At 38.0% G+C, this 19,093-nt stretch overlaps 1 protein-coding gene across 5 annotated transcripts in view; it reads left to right on the top strand.

Moving 5' to 3' along the window:
* ITPR2 (inositol 1,4,5-trisphosphate receptor type 2) overlaps positions 1–19,093 on the top strand; it is a 586,098-nt gene that overhangs the window by 172,886 nt on the left and 394,119 nt on the right. For all 5 annotated transcript variants that reach the window (XM_055572406.1, XM_055572399.1, XM_055572407.1 and 2 more), the window contains 5 exons: positions 36–187; positions 4,909–5,008; positions 5,517–5,677; positions 13,541–13,682; positions 16,317–16,478. In XM_055572406.1, coding sequence (XP_055428381.1) covers positions 36–187; positions 4,909–5,008; positions 5,517–5,677; positions 13,541–13,682; positions 16,317–16,478 — 717 coding nt within the window. The remainder of the gene's footprint in view (positions 1–35; positions 188–4,908; positions 5,009–5,516; positions 5,678–13,540; positions 13,683–16,316; positions 16,479–19,093) is intronic.

Below are 19,093 nucleotides of genomic sequence, written 5' to 3'. Positions count from 1 at the left end.
TAATAAAAGTAAAAAACATTCTACCACCTCAACAGAGAGATGGGGATCTTCCAGCTTCAAAGAAGAAACGCCAGGCAGGGGAGAAGATCATGTACACTTTGGTCTCAGTCCCGCATGGAAATGACATTGCGTCGCTTTTCGAACTGGATGCCACGACTCTTCAGAGAGCAGACTGCCTGGTTCCAAGGTAAAAAAAAAAAAAAAAAACACAAAAAAACAGGTTAAACAATAATGTCCCTTTGAATAATTTTACTAGTTGGTAAGGAATTAAAACCATAATTTTAATCAAATTTTTGTGACAGCAAGAGAGCAAGTATAAGTGAAAAACAAGTGTAAAAAATCATGCCTCTTTTATGAGTAGATTAACATGGTTGTTCTATTCTTAAAAATAAGTAAGAAATTATGCAAAGTTCATAAGAATTATTTATTTCTACTACTTGGATGTCCCGTGGTTACTAAAATGAAAAACAATCTAGAAGCATTTCCGTTAATACTTACGGCATTTTTATAGTCCAGTAAAAATTAATTTTAAAATACTTATGACATTTTTATTCTGTCAAATTCCAGATGTCATTCATTTATTTATTTATTTGTCCATTTGTTCATTTATTTAGTCATTGAGTCAACAAATCTTTACTGAACATTGATTACCTCCCAGGCATTGCCCTTGGCATTGGGAGGACAACTTTGAGCAAACTGGTGATGAACTTAAATTCAAATGGGAGAGAGAGGTAATAAACAAATAAGCACAAACTATAAGGTCAGGTAATAAAAATGTTTTGAAGAAAAATTGAAGCATATGGAGAGTTCTATTATTAGGTATGAGACCTCTCTGATTTAGGACATTTGAGAAAAGATCTGAATGATTTGAAAGATCAAGCCCTCTCCATCTGGGAGAAGTGTTTCAAGTAGCAGGAACATGAAATGGAAAAATATTGAAATTTGCTAGCTGTGCTGAAGGCCCAGCTAGGAGACAAGAAGACCTAAATGAAGAGGGGGAAGGAGGATTGTTAATGAGGTAATTGGTAACTTCGAATATTTTACATTCTTTTGTTTGGATTTGATGAAGTTTTTTTTTTTTTTTTTGGCCCACAGCTGTCTACCTTCCAACAATAGCACTAGGATGCAATCTCTAGATGCGTAGAGTTTTGCCTTTATTATTAAGTTTAATGGGATTGTTCTAAATTGTCCTTGATCCAGCATGCTTGTCCTTGGCCTTGGGCAGATCGCAGTGGTTAGATTGAATGTACATGCTCAAAATGCAGACGTTATTGTGCAGGTTACTTTCAGAGAAGATAAAAAGCTGCTCTACTAACACTGCTGGAAATCACTGCTCCTTGGGCTTCCTGGGCTGTTCCACAGCTGTTCTCACTCATGAGATATGTAGCTGAGCCTATGGTCACACCACCCAGAATATGCCTGATCTTGGAAGCTAAGCAGGGTCAGACCTGTTTGGTACTTGGATGGGCGAAATGTAGCTGAATCTTGGCCTTGCATGAGCCATTTCTCTTTGGGCTACCAACAGAGATCTGTAAAGAGATCCACACTGAAGGTTTGACTTGATGCAAGTCTCTGACCTTCTTTTCTGAGTATGGCATCTTAATAAATCCTTGCTCTGACTACTCACTTTAGATTTTAACAGCAAACATAGAGTCCTTCTTGAACTCTAACCAAGAAAATTTGCTTAAGAAAAAGGTAGAAAGATCTCACTATATAGACAAGCCCCAGAGCCTTGCTCTATATGGCAGGGTTCATCTATTATTATTCAGAGCCGCTGAAGCCCTTCTCATTATAGAACAGATTTTTGTATTAACGTATTCTTTGTCATTAGTTGTTTTAAAGCTTCTGCTAATGAACACTTAGTAATAACTACTATTGTAATATAACTCTGGAGCTCTTGCTGTGTGCTGAGCACTCTGTCAAGTTCTTTATAAATATCCTGGCAGCAATTCTAACAGATCAGAACTAAAGACTAGCTGTGCTGTGTGTGCTTAATCGCTCAGTAGTGTCTGACTCTTTGCGACCCCATAGACCACCAGGCTCCTCTGTCCGTGGGATTTCACAGGCAAGAATACTGTAGTGGGTTACCATTTCCTTCTCCAGGAGATCTTCCTGACCTACGGATTGAACCCAGGTCTCCCACATTGCAGGCGAATTCTGAGCCACCTGGGATGAACTAGTTAATGCCTTGCTTTTCATGTCAGCTTTAAATTGGAATCACCTGTGCAGCATTTTGCCCTTTATGCTCTGACCACACGAAGACCAGTGAAATCACTTGGAGATCTTTAAAAAGTACTGATGCCTTCTCTGAGTCCCAGACATTCTGATTTAAATAATGTGCAGTGCAGCCTGGGCAACAGGCTGTAGAAGCTTTTCTGGTGACTCTAATGTGCAACCAGGTTGGGGAACTACTGGCTTAGTGTGACTAGGTTGATCAGTCAATGTCTAGCTCATGAGGTGAAATTTGATCCTGAAGTGTGTGACTCTGCAGTCTGTACTCTTAACCACTATGACGCATACCTTCGTCTTTTATTTTTATTTATTTAAAAGATTTTTTTGATGTGGATCATTTTTAAAATCTTTATTGAATTTGTTACAATATTGCTTCTGTTTTATGTTTTATTTTTTTGGCCTTGAGACATGTGGGATCTTAGCTCCCCAATCAGGGATCAAACCCATACCCCTGCATTGGAAGACAAAGTCTTAAGCCCTGGACTGCCAGGAAGTCCTCCCGATGTCTTCATATTTTAGACATTCAAATTACATCAAGATTCTAAGAAAGGATTTTTGTGGTGTAAGTCCTAAGGAGTTATTCATTTCTAGAATTGTTAGAAATTGCAAGTTATTATGGCTCAAGTGTGGCCTTATTAGTTTGGAACTCAGCCATCTAGGTTGACTCCATAAGCATCTATAGGAAAAGTGCAGGGGTAAGACTAGGGGGAACGACCATGGAGCTGGTCATTCTCCAGCTATGGCCCCACTTTCCAGATGCTAAAAATACAATGGTGAGGATCAGTTCAGTTCAGTTCAGTTCATTTCAGTCGCTCAGTCGTGTCGGACTCTTTGCGACCCCATGAATCGCAGCATGCCAGGCCTCCCTGTCCATCACCAACTCCTGGAGTTCACCCAGACTCACGTCCATCCAGTCAGTGATGCCATCCAGCTATCTCATCCTCTGTCATCCCCTTCTCCTCCTGCCCCCAATCCCTCCCAGCATCAGAGTCTTTTCCAATGAGTCAACTCTTTTCATGAGGTGGCCAAAGTACTGGAGTTTCAGCTTTAGCATCATTCCTTCCAAAGAAATCCCAGGACTGATGTCCTTCAGAATGGACTGGTTGGATCTCCTTGCAGTCCAAGGGACTCTCAAGAGTCTTCTCCAATACCACAGTGAGGATAATTGAGTCCAAATGACATCTCCTGTGTAATTCCATGCAGAAGATAAGTGGTATCACAGAAGTATTACAGCACTGGACCTTTGCTGATTATTTGGACAATGACTGGACCTTTGCTGTTCTAGATGTTTGAAACTCAGTCTCTATCTACTTTTATGAATGAGCAGAATCATGGTGTTTGAGACTAAATCTCTTTCCCTGAAGCCTTTGTTGTTGTTGTTGTTTTTTGAGTTTCTCTTATTGGCCTTAATGCTTTCTGCCTTGTGTTATAGGGATTTATCTTATCTTTCCTGCTGAACTTCTTGCAACTTGAAGGCAGAGAACTTACCACAATGGTTTTCTTTTAATGGACGCTTTATTCATTTTAAGAAATGATAATAAAAGTTTCACTGAAAATGATAATATTTGAGCCGGAGGAAGCTCTAGCTGTTCTTTCTCATACACTCTCTCACAATTCACCTATCATTGGTTCTTATTATTGCTGGAACATGAATTAGCAAATATGGGACCATTGCGCCTAAGGGAAATACAGAGTTAGGTTCCTGCAAGCCTCTGGACACAGTATTTTTGTCAATCAGTTAATACTCAACCTTGTTTTTTATGTGTTTTTGGTTAAAGACACCTCACTTAATATATACTTTTGGTTCATGAACACTGAATTCATGACCAGCAGCACTATAACTCATGCCTGGATGAAGCTTCTCTGTCATTAGTATTTTCTCTGTAATGCACATCACAGCTTTGCTCTACAGGAACACAAGACCTCACTTCAGCACTACGCTTGGGGCTGTTTTCAACAGTGAATTCCCCAATGACAGTGAAAATATGGTAATATACAGACCACGAAAAGACACTTGGTGACGGTTCCAGAGCAGAAAGGAGAAGGCAGAGCGTCACCTTGTTCAGCCTCACTGGGGATGTGAATGGCAGGGAATCAAATTTTTTGCCACTCTATGCATGTCTGAGAAAGACTGCCAAAGTGCCCCCAAGAATTGATTTTGGGGTTAGAGATAATTTGTCACAAGTACATAATCTGCAATTATTGAGGATCGACTACACAATATACTTTCATGTGCAAATGGTTAAACCACAAAAGGGAGTACAGTGAGACAGCCATTATAACTGAGATGGTTACACAGTCAGTGCTTCTTACCTTTGTATACATCAGAATTTCCTGGAAAGGCTGGTAAAGTACTCACTGTTGGACCTCACGCTCAGATTCTCTGATTCAGTGGACTGGGATAAAACCTTGGAATCTGTATTTCTAACTAGTGTCCAGGGGATGCTGATGGTGCTAGTCCAAGGTCTAGATTTTGAGAACCACCGGCCTAGGTAATAATACTGCATGCTTTGAAATAGTCTGTAGTCAGATTTTCCCTTAAAATGTGACTGATCTATACTCATTAATTGCCTAAAATATATTTATATTCATATCATGTATGAAACTGTTAAATATGTTAATGTTAAGTGTGTTAATTTTTTATAAACCATTTTTTAAATATTATTTTTCTTTTAGGAACTCATATGTTCGGTTAAGACATCTATGTACAAACACGTGGGTAACCAGTACTAGCATCCCCATAGACACGGATGAAGAGAGGCCTGTTATGTTGAAGGTAAATGTTTCTGAGAATGGTTTACTTTTCATCCAGATGTTGTATGAATAGGATTAGGGGATGACTGACATGTTCTTACAACTGCACTTTGTCAATATTAGAAATTATTGCCCTGGGTTTCATCAAGGACTCATGCCCACCCGTCAGGTCACCGCAGGGCTGTGATTCAAGAAGATGCAGCAGAGATACCAAGAGAATGGGAGCAGCATGTAGGAAGGGAAGAAGATTCCAGAAGGGCATTTCCTCTCCTCTGTTGAAACTGAAGCAAGGGGCAAGGGTAAAAGGGAAACATTGCCAGTCAGGCTTTGAGAACAAGGCAGGAAACGGGCAGGAGAGATCTGTGTCTCTACAGCTTTTCATAGTGGGCAATGCTTGTAGGAATTGTTGTGTTTGGATCATCTACTTCTGTTTTGTACCTCTTCTGCAGTACTAAGATGTGTTAGTACTTTAAGAGGATTGCATCATTTTTTAACAAAGCAACTAATCTTAATGGAAAAACACATTGCAGATTGGAACTTGCCAAACAAAAGAAGATAAAGAGGCATTTGCCATTGTGTCTGTCCCACTGTCCGAGGTCCGAGACTTAGACTTTGCCAATGATGCAAATAAAGTGCTGGCGACTACAGTTAAAAAGCTGGAAAATGGCACAATAACCCAGAATGAAAGGAGGTTAGTAACTTTCTAGAATGACTTTTACTTATTAATTTATCATTCATATTTTTTAATTAATTTATTTAATTAGAAGCTAATTACTTTACAATATTGTGGTGGGTTTTGCCATACATTGATATGAATCAGTCACGGGTGTACATGTGTCCCCCATCCTGAACCCCCCTCCCACCTCCTTTCCCATCCCATCCCATCCCTCTGGGTTGTTCCAGTGCTTTGAGTGCCCTGTTTCATGCATCGAACTTGGACTGTCATCTCTTTCACATATGGTAATACATATGTTTCAATGCTATTCTCTCAAATCATCCCACCCTTGCCTTCTCCACTGAGTCCAAAAATCTATTCTTTATATTTGTGTCTCTTTTGCTGTCTCACATATAGGGTCATCATTACCACCTTTTAAAATTCCATATATATGTGTTAATATACTGTATTGGTGTTTTTCTTTCTGACTTACTTCACTCTGTATAATAGGCTCCAGTTTCATCCACCTCATTAGAACGGATTCAAATATGTTCTTTTTAAAGCTGAGTAATATTCCATCATGTATATGTACCACAACTTTCTTATCCATTCTTCTGCCAGTGGACATCTAGGTTGCTTCCATGTCTTGGCTATTGTGAACAGTGCTGGGATGAACATTGGGGTACATAGTTCTCTTTCAGTTCTGGTTTCCTCAGTGTGTATGCCCAGCAGTGGGATAGCTGGGTCATATGGCAGTTCTGTTTCCAGTTTTTTAAGCCATCTCTACACTCTTCTCCATAGTGGCTGTACTAGTTTGCATTCCCTTTTTTCCATACCCTCTCCAGCATTTATTGCTTGTAGACTTTTGGATAGCAGCCATTCTGACTGGTGTGAAATGGTACCTCATTGTGGTTTTGATTTGCATTTCTCTAATAATGAGTGATGTTGAGCTTCTTTTCATGTGTTTATTAGCCATCTGTATGTCTTCTTTGGAGAAATGTCTTTTTAGTTCTTTGGCCTGTTTTTTGATTGGGTCGTTTATTTTTCTGGTATTGAGCTGCATGAGCTAGAATAACTTCTAAATCATCAAAAGTCAGTTGTCAACTCTTGCAGTAGCTCTCAGGTGAATGAATGACTCTAAGGAAACAGGTAGAATGGTCTCCATGGCAGCACACCTGCTTCTCAATGAGCAGATCGTGGTGCCTAAATGAAAATAGTAACATTAAAATCTGGGGAATGTTTACATTTTTCTATTTTAGTTTGGCTTGAACACACTTGTTTTGAGTTACTTTCTGACCTTTCCTTTTAAATGTTTCATAAGAGATGCCTTTTGTTGCACTTGATTTGATATTTGGGTTTGGAGTTTTAGAGGCCCTAAAAGTTTTATGCTTTTTTGTTCTTATTTATTCAAGATACATTTCTCTGCTCAAGTCCCACAAAGCAAACATGTTATATAATACCAGCAAACAGTCTGCAAAAGTGTAGCTTTCTGCCCTTGTAACTCGCTCAAAGACACTCGAAGAAACTGGATCTTTGATTCCTCCACTCATTCTGTTTTGGAAATGAGTAAGAAAGAGTGATACTGATAGCCATCAGTCATTTCATCCCTGCTTTATATGGTACTATGTTAGGTACTGTAAATATATTCCTCTAGTCCTTCAAACAACCTTGATATGGACATTATTCCCATTCTACATAAAGGATAATTGAAAGTTTAAGCCAATCAGGTAAGGTCACACTGTAAGTAGGGGATTTAATTATGTGTGTTTTTAAAGTCCATAGGTTTCCAATACACCAGAGCGCAAGCATTCTCTGTATTTCTCCACTTCGTGGTCTGCTACATTTCAATTTGAATAAGAAAAATAAGAAATTACCAATTTCCCAGGCATTCACACACTGAAATTCTCATGACAGCTGGTGAAATGATAATTGGTATCAGTTCAGTTCAGTTGCTCAGTCATGTCCAACTCTGTGAACCCATGGACTGTGGCACGCCAGGCATCCTTGTCCATCACCAACTCCCAGAGCTTGCTGAAACTCATGTCCATTGAGTCAGTGATGCCATCCAACCATATCATCCTCTGTCATCCCCTTTTCCTCATGCCTTCAATCTTTCCCAGCATCAAGGTCTTTTCCAGTGAGTTAGTTCTTTACATCAGGTGGCCAACGTATTGGAAGCTTTCAGCATCAGTCCTTCTGATGAGTATTTACAACTGATTTCCTTTAGGATTGACTGGTTTGATCTCCTTGCTTTCCAGGAGATAATTGATATAAGCATTTTGAAACATAGTTTGACAGTAAGGAGCAAAGTTTAAGGAAGCAGTCACTCCTCATGTAAGTGGAATCATGCGGTGTTTGTCCTTCTATGACTGGTTTATTTCACAAAGCAGGTTCACTCATATTGTCATATGTGACAGGATTTCCTTGTTTGTTAAAATTGTGTAGTATTCTTAGGACAGTTTGCTCACGGTGGCAATGCAGCCATGAACAGCATAGGCTCCATTCACATCTTCATGCAATTTACGCTTGCGTATTGGTTCCGGTTCCCTGAGACAGGAGCTCAGAAACTAGAGCAGGGGCCATCCAACATGTGATCACCAGATCAGATGTCCTTCTGATACAGAGTTAATATCTTCCTATAGCAGTCTCATTTCCCTTTGAATTTTACTTGCTTGATATTCCTGTCTTGACACCAGCTATCCTTTGTTTAGTGTTCGAGTTGATGCCTTTTTTCGATATCCATTTGTTTCAGATTTGCCAGTCATTTTGCTTTGTTAATGTCTTGGGAGCAGGCAAGAGCTGGATTTTAAAAATATAATCTGGTAGTCTATTTGAATTTGCTAAAGTTTAATTACCTTGATTTGTTAAATAATGTGTTTGGACTTATATGAATACCAATGGGTATCATATTTTGTTATTTTCTTTCTCCTGTTTAGCTTTTTTTCTTTTCCCTCTTCTTCTTTCTTCCTTTCTGTTGGAGTGGTTAAGTTTGTATTTTCTCCCCATTTTTACTTTTCTTCTGGTTTAGAAGCTATAGATCCTGTTCCTATTCTTTTGCAAGTGCCCATATGGTCTTGTCATACATTTCAGCTATATCTTCTTTTTTACACAACTTGAAAATATTTCTTTCTCTCATGGGAGAAAAATACTTCAGAATGCTTTGATTATTCTCTGCTATTCTACTTCCCATCTCTTTTTTAGGGGAGCAATAGTTGTCTAGACGCATAGTTCTGAGTTTATTCTTTAAATTACTTATGTCATCTAAATTATGATGTATCACTTTTTTCCTGAAAATTTAGGTCCTAAAATTATTTTTCAGTTATTAATTATATTTCTTAATGTATTTTACCTTTTGTTCTACTTGCTTTTATTTCTTGCATTTCAGTCCTCTCTGGGTTCACTTTTCTTTTTGCTGAAATTTTTTCTTTAGTCTGTTCAATGAGGTTATAAATCTTATTAATCTTTATATGGGGATGTCTTAATTTTACCTCCTTTTTTAACTGATACTTTATGTATGAAATGCCAGCTTGACAATTCTTTTTCTTTAGTATTTTAAAGTTATAACAATTATTTTCTGTTGTATCTTGCCGTTAAGAATTATTATTCTTTATTGGCATTTTTGCTTACTTTCTGATAATTTTGTAGATTTTTTTATTTTGTCTTTGATGTCCTAAAGTTTCACTACAATGTGTTTACAAGTAATTTTTAATTTTATTTTTCCCACTTGACACTTAGGGTATACTTTTAATCAGAATACTTATATTTTTCTTCAATTCTGGAAAATTTTCAGCCATCTTCCTTCCAATATTTATCTTTTCCTCTTACCTCTCTTCTGGAACTCCTATTAGATGTGTGTCGAATCCTCTTAATTCATCTCCCTTATCTCTTAACTTTCCTTTTATAACTTGCCTTTTGAGATCTGTCCTGCTTCCTAGATTGATTTTTTGATACTGTCTATAAGTCTCCACATTTTCTTAGAATGTGTGTGTAGTATTTTACCTTCATGAATTATATTTTTATTTAAATGATTATAATTTTGTTTCTCAGATTTCTGTTGGTTCTTTTGCATAGCCACATTTTCTTCATTTGTATCTGCCCTCTTTTATGTATATTGTCTTCTTTGGTATATAATTGTTTTCTTAACTCTGAGGATTGGAAACACACTGATTTAAAAGTTATTTTGAAATTGTACTGTTACTTGCATTTTTTTGGTGATGAAGTGCCTCCTGGTTTTTCAGTATGATGGATGGCTTTCTTAATATCAGTTTTTCTCTTGTGCTTTGATATTTAAATATGCAGGTTCTTCTTTAGTGGAAATATTTTTCTTATTCTCTCTCTGCATTCTCTCATCTTCTTTATTAGTTTTATGGTTGCTTCCACCTTGCTCATCTCAACAAGTCCAGAGCCAGATCTGATACTGAGGGCTGAGCATTTGTGTCCTCCGGTAATTTGAGGCTTTAGCCATGGAGATTGCAGGTGGTTGAGTCCAGTCCTGTCTGTGTGCATCCTCTCTTTCCTCCTATCACTCACTCACTGCACAGCCGGGACTGGAACAGGGGTCACAATACGTTTAGGGTTCCTTTAAGAGATGGAGACACCCTGCTTTAGTCTCTGCTTTTGTGTCTTTAGTTTAGTTCCCTGCCATATGCTTTCAGTCCCCATTGTCTTGCCAGTACTGAATATTATCCTTGCTCATCACTGTGTTTCTTATTTCGTTCCTGGTTGACTGTGTTTTTTATGTTTTAGGTGTGTCTTTTTTAAATATATATTTTGTTTATCATGGGTGCATATGATAAAATTCACACAAAAAGTTTTTAATAAAAGGAAATTAATAAGTTTGAATGATTAAAGGACCTACGTCTGCCTACAATGCAGGAGACCCAGTTTCAATCCCTGGGTTGGGAAGATCTCCTGGAGAAGGAAATGGCAACCCACTCCAGTACTCTTGCCTGGAAAATCCCATGGACAGAGGAACCTGGTAGGCTGCAGTCCATGGGGTCACAAAGAGTCAGACACAACTGAGAGACTTCACTTTCACTTTCACTTTCACCTCCCAGTACAGAATTGTAATTTGGTCTAAACTGAAAAAATCAGTTTTATTTGCCACAGATGGGATGCTTGAGGTGAAAAGACAAAAATAAGGTTTCAACAGTTTTGGAGGTCAAAAGAGAAGACTCATTTTCTTGACTATCATTGCCTCCTCATTAGGGGAGGTGGGCTCTGCAAATAAGGTTAATGTATAGTCATTCTCAGTCAAGACTGTTAATTTTCTTCATCATCATTCCATTAGCTATCACCAGTTTTTAATTTATTTTTAATTGGAAGATAATTGCTTTACAATATTGTGTTGGTCTCTGCTGTACAACATTGAGAATCGGTCATAACTATATATGTATATATATTTATCCCCCTTCCTCATGAGCCTCCCTCCCAGCCCCCCATCCTTCCCCTCTAGGTCATCACAGAGCACCAGGCAGGGCTCCCTGTGTTATTGAGCAACTTCCCACTCTATCTGTTTTACATATGGTAGTGTATATATGTCAAAGCTACTTTCTCAATTTGTCCTACCCTCTCCTTCCCCTGCTGTATCCACAAGATCATTCTCTACATCTGCATCTCCACCATCATTCATTTGTAAGCCATCTAGAAGAGTTTGAAGCAGAGGCATTTGTAGTTGCTCCTAGAGTTGCACTTTCTTAAATAACTAAACACCTGAATACAATATCCTCTAAACAGCAAGAGGAAAAAAAACCCCAATACTTCTAAAAAGAAAATGCAGATATATTTATGCTTGGACTGGACTTGTAAATTGAGCCCTTGAAGCTCAACTCAATTTTAGTTTGCTGAAGAAGTCTGAGCTCAAAATAAATATTTTATTATTTCTGTTAAGGACAACAGAATAATTTAGATGTTGAGTCACAATTTCGAAAGAAATTCACACCACATTTTGATGTGTAGAAATCATGTTTTACATTTCTGTGGTTGCCCCTAGAAGTTATGTCAGTGAATCCTATTCCTAAGACATTTTGTCGAAAAGAAACAGATTGGGTTAAAATTTAAAATAGGCACACAAGAAAACATATCTCTGGAATTTGGAGTAAGTTTATGAACTTTGGAGGTGCACTGAATTTGGATGTGGTGGCTAAATTCTGTATTATAGGTGTATCCACTTGGCTCCACTCCCTTGCAGGAGTTGAATCTGGAGGTAAGATCAAGGTGCTTCATAACTGAATACATTCCGCACTTTTCTAGAGTCACTGAATCTCTTAAATTGTAGTTCTTTTGTTGATGTGATCTTGATTGATCATACTAATAACAGTGAATAATTATGCTGATGTATATGGATAAAGCTTATTTATTGAAATATAGTTGATTTACAATGTTGTGTTAGATTCTAGTGTGAAGTGATTCAGTTATATATAAATATATTTTTTTCATTTTGGTTTATTATAGAATGTTGAATATGGTTCTCTGTGTTTTTCAGTAGGACCTTGTTGTTTATCTGTTTTATATGTGGTAGTTTTTATCTGCTAATCTCAAACTCCTAATTTATTCCTCCCCCACCCTGTGCCTGCTTTTGTAACCATAAGTTTATTTTTCATGTCTGTGTTTCTGTTAAATGTTTAAACATTGTAAATAAATTCATTTGTGTCATATTTTAGATTCCACATACAAATGATATCATATGGTATTTGTCTTTTTTTGTCGGACTTGAACTTCACTTAGTAATGGTAATCTCTAGGTCCATCCATGTTGCGGCAGATGATACTATTTCATTCTTTTCTGTCTGAGTAGCATTCCATCATGCATGTATATGACATCTTCTTGGATAAAGTTTACTTAAATATTTGTTGGATAGTTTTTGTAGTATTAAAAAATTCATATATGATGCAGTTCCCTGGTGGTGTAGTGCCTGTATGAATTTTACAAAAAAGAGTCACACAGGAAATGATAAAACACAGGAAGGAGGAAGAAGAAAGCTAAGGGAGGAAGGTGCCAGATGCCACTAATGTTCAAGTAATAGTTAAAGAAAATAGCCAAAATGTAGAATTAAAGGTAAACATTAGTGTGTGATTTTAGGGTGTTATGATTTTTATAGATCAGTTAATACTTTCAGAACAATTTAGAGATATGATGGCTTGCTCTTGTCTCTCTTTGCAGGTCATTTAAGTTTTTCCTATTCTGTACAGGGAGAAATTGTAATGTGGTAAAGATTAGAAAATGTAGTTGAGTTGATAATAAAAAAGAACAAATTTGAGTTTAAGAATTTAGTTTAGCTGTTCTCTCATAAAGCCAAAATACCCTTCTTTGTGAGTCAGTCATGAAGAAGCATCTGCTGATGGGTGTTATCCTCTCAACACCTCTGATTTTGGGACTCATGGGGTTTTATTTCATAATTGTCTTTGCAAATACTTGATTAGAGTTGGAGGTGGGAGTAGGGGTTGGTGGAACTGAAGAAGGGATGCTTTTTGCAAAGATTTAAGTAAATGGGAAAAGGCAATGGCATCCCACTCCAGTACTCTTGCCTGGAAAATCCCATGGACAGAGGAGCCTGGTGGGCTGCAGTCCATGGGGTCGCCAAGAGTCGGACACGACTGAGCGACTTCACTTTCACTTTTCACTTTCATGCATTGGAGAAGGAAATGGCAACCCACTCCAGTGTTCTTGCCTGGAGAATCCCAGGGACCGGGGAGCCTGGTGGGCTGCCATCTGTGGGGTCGCAGAGTCGGACAGGACTGAAGCGACTTAGCAGCTAATTTAAGTAAACATTTACTGTATTAGTTATTTCATTAAATGATTTTATTATAAAATACTTTTACTTTTGAATGTTTTAGTGCTTATTTACAAATATTTCCAAGATTAAGCACACCATAACATTTCCCTTTCTTTTTATGATAGGTTTGTAACAAAGTTATTGGAAGACCTTATCTTCTTTGTTGCTGATGTACCTAACAACGGACAAGACGTTCTAGACGTGCTTATCACCAAGCCAAACCGAGAACGTCAGAAGTTAATGAGGGAACAGAACATATTGGCACAGGTGATTTTGCATATTTTATCTTTTGAATTATAGTATCAGGAAAGTTCTTGTATTAGTTACCTATTGATGTATAACAAATTACCCCAAAACTTAGTGTCAAAAGCCAGCAGATACTTAGGTTTTCTGTGGACTAGGAATCTGGGGGTGGTTTAGATGGACAGTTCTTGCTCACGGTGTTTCACAGGCTGCCGTCAAGGTCTTGGCTGGGTTGTGGTCATCTCGAGGCTCAAATAGGGGAGGATTTATTACCCAGCTCACTCGCCTGGGCCTCTCCACAGGGCTGCCTCAAGACCAGGCAAGTTGTGTTCCTTAGAAGTGAGGGATCCAAGACAGAAGAAGAGAGGGCCTCCAGGTGGAGGTCATAGTCTTTTTGTAACCTCATCTTAGAAATTCTAACATCTCGTCATTTCTACCTTGTTCTCTTAGTTAGAAGTGAGCCAATAATTCCAACTCACAGTCAATAAGACAGGATTCCATAAGAGAGTAATTCCAGGAGGCAGGGTTTACTGAGAGCTATCTTGGAGACGGCCTGCCACAGACCTCTGAAAAAGCTACATGGTCAAACTGTTTCCAGAAAACATGCTGTAATAATGTTCTAAGTAGAATTTCCAGGGGAGCTTGGAAGCTGCCATTTCCATCTGCTTCCTCCTTTTCCCCCATTTTCCCCTCAAAAAGTAGGGCAGTCTATTCATTAGTCACAAGTGCTCTTTACAGTATTCTAGTTTTTTCCCTGGAAGTCTAGAAATGCTCCTATGCTATGTCTTCCTGAAGTTGTTCATCATGCGCTGGCAAATTAATTTACTCCCTAATACTGTGCATGTTTGGACATGCCTACCTTCATGTATTCTTTTTATTCTGTTAATTGCTATATAAGTAATGGGCTTCTGCCTTAACTGTGGACTGTAGGAAGATACTTAAAAAATAAAATTTATGTTATTAATATACCTGCTATTGTAGAGTTGGGAAAGGAAAACAGTAGACATTATCAGTTAATATTCTGTAGCTGATTGTCAGAATATATAAAATCAACAGTTTTCTCAAATAAAATAAAGGTTGCAAATCTAATGAGACAAAGTCTTTTCTAACATTAGCATTTCTTTTGTATAAAACATTTGATTTCAAGGACTTTTAGAACCTTGAATGATTTATTAATATTATTTCAACCAATATATGTCAAATATTTTACTTCAGTATAATAAATAGAAAATTCACAGTTTAGTGAATATAGAATTATTGAAGAAACTTTAATTCATATTTTATTTCATGGACTACAGAGGATAATTCTGCTTTCTTGTATGACTCCTCATGTCTTTGCCTAGATGCTCTTTTATAAATAATTTACTCATCCTGCCAGTTCATCTCCAGGTGATCCTACCTGCTGTCTTCTTACTTAAAAGAGTCATGCTCCTCAATGCTTTTTAAATACTTCCCAACTGCTAGTTTTCTTACAAGAAGAATATGAGTCACTGGGTGTCACCAGGCGCCCATATGGCTCTTTATTTGTTTGAATGCTGATACATTCATTGATTTGGTCACATCTTTATGTATACAAATAATAAGTTAATTCTTTTACCAAGAGGTTTAAAAGCAGTATTTTGAGGTAGTCAGTTTTAGATGAAAAGTAAATTTCCTTATAGTGTTTTGATTTTCCTTATAGTGTTTTGATTTTAGAAATTTATAGGGAATAACAGAAGTAGTTGTTTGACTTCAAAGCCCATTGAAGTCAAACTATATTTTAGTTCATCTGAATATGTTCATGTAACTTGGTAAAACTTAAAATTTTTAAAATTTTATTATTTTTAACCAAATATTTATTTATTTACGTTAAGTCCTTATTGGTTACTTTAAATATAGCAGTATGTACGTGTCAGTCCCAAACCCCCAATTTAGCCCTCCCTCCCACCTTCCACCAGGTAACCATAGTTCATTTTCTAGTTTGTGAGTCTGTTTCTGTTTTGAAAATAAATTTACTTGTATAATTGTTTTTAGGTTCTGCATATAAGTGATATCATATGATTTTTTTCTTTTTCTGTCTGACTTATTTGGGAACTGGAACACTTTCCCAATATTTTTTTATTTTAATAAAATAGAATTTCTAAACAAAATGAAGCATTTTATTTAAATATTGTTTTGTCATTTAATTTAGGGAATATTTTAGCAGTATTTTTCTGTCCCTTAATATGTTGGTCTTATATCCCCCCAAAAATCTTTCTTTTATTTTTTTACTTTACACTGCGGCTGCTGCTAAGTCGCTTCAGTCGTGTCCGACTCTGTGCGACCCCATAGACAGCAGCCCACCAGGCTCCGCCGTCCCTGGGATTCTCCAGGCAACAACACTGGAGTGGGTTGCCATTTCCTTCTCCAGTGTGTGAAAGTGAAAAGTGAAAGTGAAGTCGCTCAGTCGTGCCCAACTCTTAGCGACCCCATGGACTGCAGCCTACCAGGCTCCTCTGTCCCTGGGATTTTCCAGGCAAGAGTACTGGAGTGGGGTGCCATTGCCTTCTCCACTAATTCTACTCAAATATTACAAAAGCCTTTTTGAGTCAACATTTTTTGTTATAAAAAGATTAAAAAATTCTAAACATGCATCTCCATTATCAGAATAAGTCATAGTTGTTGTTGTTTTCTTAATAGGTATTTGGGATTCTTAAAGCACCCTTTAAGGAGAAAGCAGGAGAAGGCTCAATGTTGAGACTTGAAGATCTGGGGGATCAAAGATATGCCCCCTATAAGTACATGCTGAGGCTGTGCTACCGTGTGCTGAGACATTCACAGCAGGACTACCGGAAAAATCAGGTTCAAGGATGGCCCTCCTTTTTATCTTTTTAACATCTAAGTATGGGCGAAGTTGTTTGGTTACAGTTCCAAGATATATAAATTAGGAATGGGAAATTCTGCTTTGCAGTGAAATGCTTTCTCTTGGTCATTTGTGTGTGTTCCAAAACGTTTCTTTTATAATTGAAATATTTTATAACACACAAAAATGACCTGTAAATGTGTTTGAAATGACATATGTATTTATTATTCCTTGTAAAATTAGAATTGTTGGGGGAAGATGTCTGAGTCCTCATGTGTGCACGGTATTAGCTCCTGATGGACAGGAGGCATGCTGGATATATTATGTAAAGAGGAATGAGACATTTCTTGGCATTTCTAGAAACACGTGACATACCCCATCATGTGTAGGCTAAAGAGTTCATAGTCTGGTGGAAAAAATATGATGTGTATCTGAAATGTAAGGCAGAGTCATGGAGTGGGTAGGGGAGATAAGACAGTATTGTGGGAATTCAGGAGAGAGAGGAGCTCAGCTCAGGTAACCCAGGAAAGGTGCTTGGAGAAGGAAGCATTTGAATACAATAAGAATCATTAAAAAAAAAAAAAGAATTATTTTCAGAAATTGTATGGGAACTGGCATTTTAGTGAACAGAGATTTCTGAAAAGAGAATAATGGATCCTAGAAGGGCAGTTTCATCGCAAGATACACCTAACCATGGAGGACAGGGAACCCAGGTGTATCCAGGGATATAGCTTAAAGTTGCCAACTCATGTAGAGTGTCGTCTCATTTTTGTCTTATAATATGCAGTGGGCTCAGTAAAATATATCTGCTTAATACAAAATTGTTTTCAATTAATTATCATTTGGTAAATTAGTGTCCCATGTTTCTCTTACACAGTTGGCGAGATGAGTGCATAGTCAGGAAACTTCGGTGATGAGTTTAGTCCATGCGGAAGGATGGTGTGGGAGTGGGCTGGAAAGGCATGTGGGCTGAGCTGTGGAGGGCTGAGGATGTCTAACCTGGAGGCTGGATGCTATTTGGCAATCAGTTCAGTTCAGAACAGTCACTCAGTTGTGTCCGAGTCTTTGTGACCCCACAGACTGAAGCACACCAGGCCTCCCTGTCCATCACCAGCTCCTGGAGTTTACTCAAACTTATGTCCATTGAGTCAGTGATGACATCCAACCATCTCATCCTCTGTCATCCCCTTCTCCTACCACCTTCAGTCTTTCCCAGCATCAGGGTCTTTTCACATGAGTCAGTTCTTCACATCAGGTAGCCAAAGTATTGGAGTTTCAGCTTTAACATCAGTCCTTCCAATGAATATTCAGGACTGATTTCCTTTAGGATGGACTGGTTGGATCTCCTTGCAGTCCAAGGGACTCTCAAGAATCTTCTCCAGTACTACAGTTCAAAAGCATCAATTCTTTGGTGCTCAGCAAAGTAATCTCTGCTTTTTAATATGCTGTTTAGGTTGCTCATAACTTTTCTTCCAAGGAGTAAGCATCTTTTAATTTCATGGCTGCAGTCACCATCTGCAGTGATTTTGGAGCTCCCCAAAATAAAGTCTGTCACTGTTTGCACTGTTTCCCATCTATTTGCCATGAAGTGATGGGAAAAGATGCCATGATCTTAGTTTTCTGAATGTTGAACTTTAAGCCAAATTTTCACTCTCCTCTTTCACTTTCATCAAGAGGTTCTTTAGTTTTGTTTTTTTTTTTTTCTTCACTTTCTGCCATAAGGGTGGTGTCATCTGCACATCTGAGGTTATTGATATTTCTCCTGGTAATCTTGATTCCAGCTTGTGCTTCTTCCAGTCTAGAATTTCTCATGATGTACTCTGCACATAAGTTAAATAAGCAGGGTGACAATATACAGCCTTGACGTACTCCTTTTCTTATTTGGAACCAGTCTGTTGTTCCATGTCCAGTTCTAACTGTTGCTTCTTGACCTGCATACAGATTTCTCAGGGAGTATGTCAAGTGGTCTGGTATTCCCATCTCTTGCAGAATTTTCCACAGTTTGTTGTGATCCACAAAGTCAAAGGCTTTGGCATAGTCAATAAAGCAGATGTTTTTTCTGGAACTCTCTTGCTTTTTCTGTGAACCAGTAGATGTTGGCAATTTGATCTCTGGTTGCTCTGCCTTTTCTAAATCCAGCTTGAATACCTGGAAGTTCACAGTTCATGTACTGTCGAAGCCTGGCTTGGAGAATTTTGAGCATTACTTTGCCAGTGTGTGAGATGAGTACAATTGTGCAGTAGTTTGAGCATTCTTTGGCATTGCCTTTCTTTGAGATTGGAATGAAAACTGACCTTTTCCAGTCCTGTGGCCACTGCTGAGTTTTCCAAATTTGCTGACATATTGAGTGCATCATCTTTTAGGATTTGAAATAGCTCAACTGTAATTAATTCCATCACCTCCACTAGCTTTGTTCATAGTAATGCTTCCTGAGACCCACTTGACTTCACATTCCAGGATGTCTGGTTCTAGGTGAGTGATCACACCATCATGGTTATCTGGGTCATGAAGATCTTTTTTGTACAGTTCTTCTGTGTATTCTTGCCACCTCTTCTTAATATCTTTTGCTTCTGTTAGGTCCATACCTTTTCTGTCCTTTATTGTGCCCATCTTT

This window comes from Bubalus kerabau, chromosome 1, assembly GCF_029407905.1.
Source record: "Bubalus kerabau isolate K-KA32 ecotype Philippines breed swamp buffalo chromosome 1, PCC_UOA_SB_1v2, whole genome shotgun sequence".
In the NCBI taxonomy this organism is placed as follows: Eukaryota; Metazoa; Chordata; class Mammalia; order Artiodactyla; family Bovidae; genus Bubalus; species Bubalus kerabau.
Note: the sequence above shows the minus strand (reverse complement) of the source record. Positions and strands in the feature narration are given on the sequence as shown.